This window comes from Humulus lupulus, chromosome 9 (assembly GCF_963169125.1).
Source record: "Humulus lupulus chromosome 9, drHumLupu1.1, whole genome shotgun sequence".
Taxonomy (NCBI): Eukaryota; Viridiplantae; Streptophyta; class Magnoliopsida; order Rosales; family Cannabaceae; genus Humulus; species Humulus lupulus.
In genome coordinates, this window is record NC_084801.1 from 108,658,635 (window position 1) to 108,661,591 (window position 2,957).

Below are 2,957 nucleotides of genomic sequence, written 5' to 3' on the forward strand. Positions count from 1 at the left end.
ATGAGATAGATAAATGCTTCAATACAAGGGAAAAAAATTGCAGAACAGAGATTGAAAAGAAGATTCCTACATTTTAATAAAACAAATGACAAAACAGAAGTGCAGGCACATCCTTTGTTGCCTTATTATTTATATTTTTCTAGTACATTTTTTTAATGAAGTGAACAGTTTTCTCTCTTTAAACCAACAAGAATAACTAAATAATGGATTGGGCAGATAACATCAAAGACAACCTCAGCATGCAGTATAGATGCGAGGATGTTAGCCTTTTATTATAGAGCTTTTACATTGCCTAAGAGGGACAAGTGTAATAAGGAGAGGCCCCACTTACATGTCTAAAGACGTATTGAAAATCCATATACTATTAAAATCAAGACAAGCAATATAAAGACAATGAATAAGATAACACACAATCACTTGAATATAGTACAGTCTTCATAAATCGGATTGATGAAAATGTGATCACTGAAAAAGAAAATACTTTGTTGCCAAGTTAAGAGACGACAAAGCCACTAGAACAATGTCTTCCCATATATGAAAAAAAAAACATTAAGAAGGCACTATATCAAGGAACTCTTATAAGCACTTTTTTTTAAAGGAACTCTTATATACATCTCACTCACCTGTTTATTAAGGTCATGGAAAGCCTCCAAATGTGATAGTGCATCGACCGCTGCCAAGAGTGCAATCATGCCCTAAAATCATTCCACAAAAATGTTAATTAAGGGTTTCCTAAACTTCAGAGATGTAATATCACATTTCAACATGGAAAGCAACATGATAAGACTTAAAACTTACTAATATTGGGGAGTCTGCACCAAGGCTTTTGTCACGGAAAAATGAAGCCGAATCCATTGACGCCACAGTCAATATAATAGGCTTACCCTAATCTGAGGAGGAGATATTAAGCGGAGGAAGTGATGACCAAACACTGCCCTTCATAATTATGAGCAATAGTTAAATTCAAAGTAATTTAGGAAGGTCAAAAGAATAAAGATAAGAAGAAATGTGTTGATCTTCTAAATATGTGTTTCAAACACTGAAAGTTGATGGAAGTAAGTTTCAGCATCAAAGATTTGAATCCTACAAAGCTCAACTATAGACCAACATACATATTCTTTTGACCTCCCCTATACAAATAAAACTGAGAAAAAGAATCCCATGAAATCTTCCCCACTCAAAACAATAAATACACACACACACACACACATATATATTTACATATAATAATATAAAATCTAATAAGAAAGAAAATGAAAACCAAGCCAATGAGAATAAGGACTACATTCTAAAATACAAGTCAGATTTCGAACTCAAAAGAGAGATGAGACACAAATACAAATCGTGAACCACATTTAGAGCTGTTAGACTTCATTATGGATACCAACAAATGCAAAATGAGTTACCTGTATCCCCCTAATGGAAGGCAGGTCTCCTCTTTCAAACAAGATTCTGAATCACGAGTTCCAGCTTTCACTGTCTAATCAAAACAAATGTATCATAGATTACTTGAAAACAACATTAAGCCAACAACCAAAAAATGTCTGCGAGATAAAGTCAATAAAATGCACTAGAAAGTTAAAAACAAACAAGCTACCTGCATCACAAGATCAAACTCAGCCACAACAGTGGTATAAGATCTCTGTCTCTTCAAAATTTCTTCAGAAACCTGCATATGAGTGACATCAAAAAGTTTATTAACAATAAACTAAAGCTGCCAAAAAATTGTCTTGTGGTTGGGGGGGCAAACATCAACAACAATTAAATACAGTCCATTAATATGAAAATTGAAATAACTAGACTTTTTCTTTCAAAAGTGGTTTCACTTCTTCAGTGGACGGTACAAAATGAAAACCAAATGAAATGACACTTACTACCTCTTGGATGGTCTTCGTACTACTCTCCGAGAGCAAGAATACAGGAAAATCATACTTGTTCCACAATATACCAGATCCCTGAAAATGTGGAAGGAAGTTGTTGGTCCAATATATCAAACAGAATGTTAAAAGATGAAACACGAACAATACATTAGATAAGTTTGGCATTTATAACCAGTAAAAGTAAGGAGTATATAATGTTCTAACTTTTAATATGTGAAACACATTGATACTCACCTAAACAAATGTGACAGGTAGAATTTAAGTTGTTCCATGTTCTTCAAGTAGTATAATAAAGGTAAGAAAAATTATATTTTTACAATATCATATATTTGTATATTGTACCAGTGCTTACCCCAAGAATTTAGTCACTCTCATGATCAGTAGAGATTCACTTGAAAGAAAAAACAAAAAACCCCAACTCCATAACCAGTATTATACACACTATAGCTTAAGGTATGGGATAAGTGAATAGAACATAAACCAATGCTAACAGTTTTTCTTTCAAACTAATAACTTAGAAGTGGCTAAGGATCACACCAATTCCTTAATTAGAAGACCAGTGATCACAAAAGAATAATACTTTTTTAAAATATCCCAAATTCGAATTCTTTTTCCTCAATGAAAAAAAATAGCATAAAGTTACAAATCTTATATTTAACTATATGATAACTTGAAAGTACAGATAACATTAAAAAAAAATCAAAGCAAATATATGCAAAAACTACTTTGCTCAAACTATAAACTACCAAAAAGAAACATTTTATATTTGTCAAAAACAAGAGAAGAAGAAACATTTTATTGATCCAATACATATGAAAAGTTTTGTGTAGTCTTGGCAATGCACCACATCTTTTAGAGTGTAAAGTTCTGCTGCCGTTGGACAGAATTGGAGCACACATATATATATATATACACATATGGACTTCAAAGTAAATACTTTTAGATTCCAATGCTGGCAATGTCAACAAGCACTCAAATCAAATAGCACTAAACTTCCAATCTCACAGCAAAAAGTTCAATTCTAAAGTTTACAACCCTCTAATGTGAGTGTGAGTGTGTATTTTTTAACTTACCATG

The 2,957-nt window shown here is 32.4% G+C and overlaps 1 protein-coding gene across 2 annotated transcripts; it reads right to left on the reverse strand.

Moving 5' to 3' along the window:
* Positions 1-623: 623 nt before the first annotated feature.
* On the reverse strand, positions 624-2,401 carry LOC133801087 (nicastrin-like). Of its 2 annotated transcripts, none has more exons than XM_062239228.1 (5): positions 1,878-2,401; positions 1,598-1,669; positions 1,407-1,480; positions 799-936; positions 624-695 (listed from the first exon to the last, which is right to left on the reverse strand). In XM_062239228.1, exons 1-4 carry the CDS (start codon positions 2,043-2,045, stop codon positions 867-869), a joined length of 384 nt encoding a protein of 127 aa, XP_062095212.1. In that variant the 5' UTR covers positions 2,046-2,401; the 3' UTR covers positions 624-695; positions 799-866. The 2 variants fall into 2 exon arrangements, with proteins under 2 accessions (XP_062095212.1, XP_062095213.1); XM_062239229.1 differs by having other exon boundaries at positions 799-931; positions 1,878-2,060.
* Between the last annotated feature and the right edge of the window lie 556 nt (positions 2,402-2,957).

What these genes read in the sequence shown, in the direction of transcription:
- LOC133801087 (XM_062239228.1), bottom strand. Translation starts at nt 2,045, where the DNA reads ATGCCAAACTTATCTAATGTATTGTTCGTGTTTCATCTTTTAACATTC. An exon ending in GTACGAAGACCATCCAAGAG is followed by an intron (nt 1,670 to 1,877) that starts GTAGTAAGTGTC and finishes ACTCATATGCAG; the next exon opens with GTTTCTGAAGAAATTTTGAA. An exon ending in CTTCCATTAGGGGGATACAG is followed by an intron (nt 937 to 1,406) that starts GTAACTCATTTT and finishes ATAATTATGAAG; the next exon opens with GGCAGTGTTTGGTCATCACT.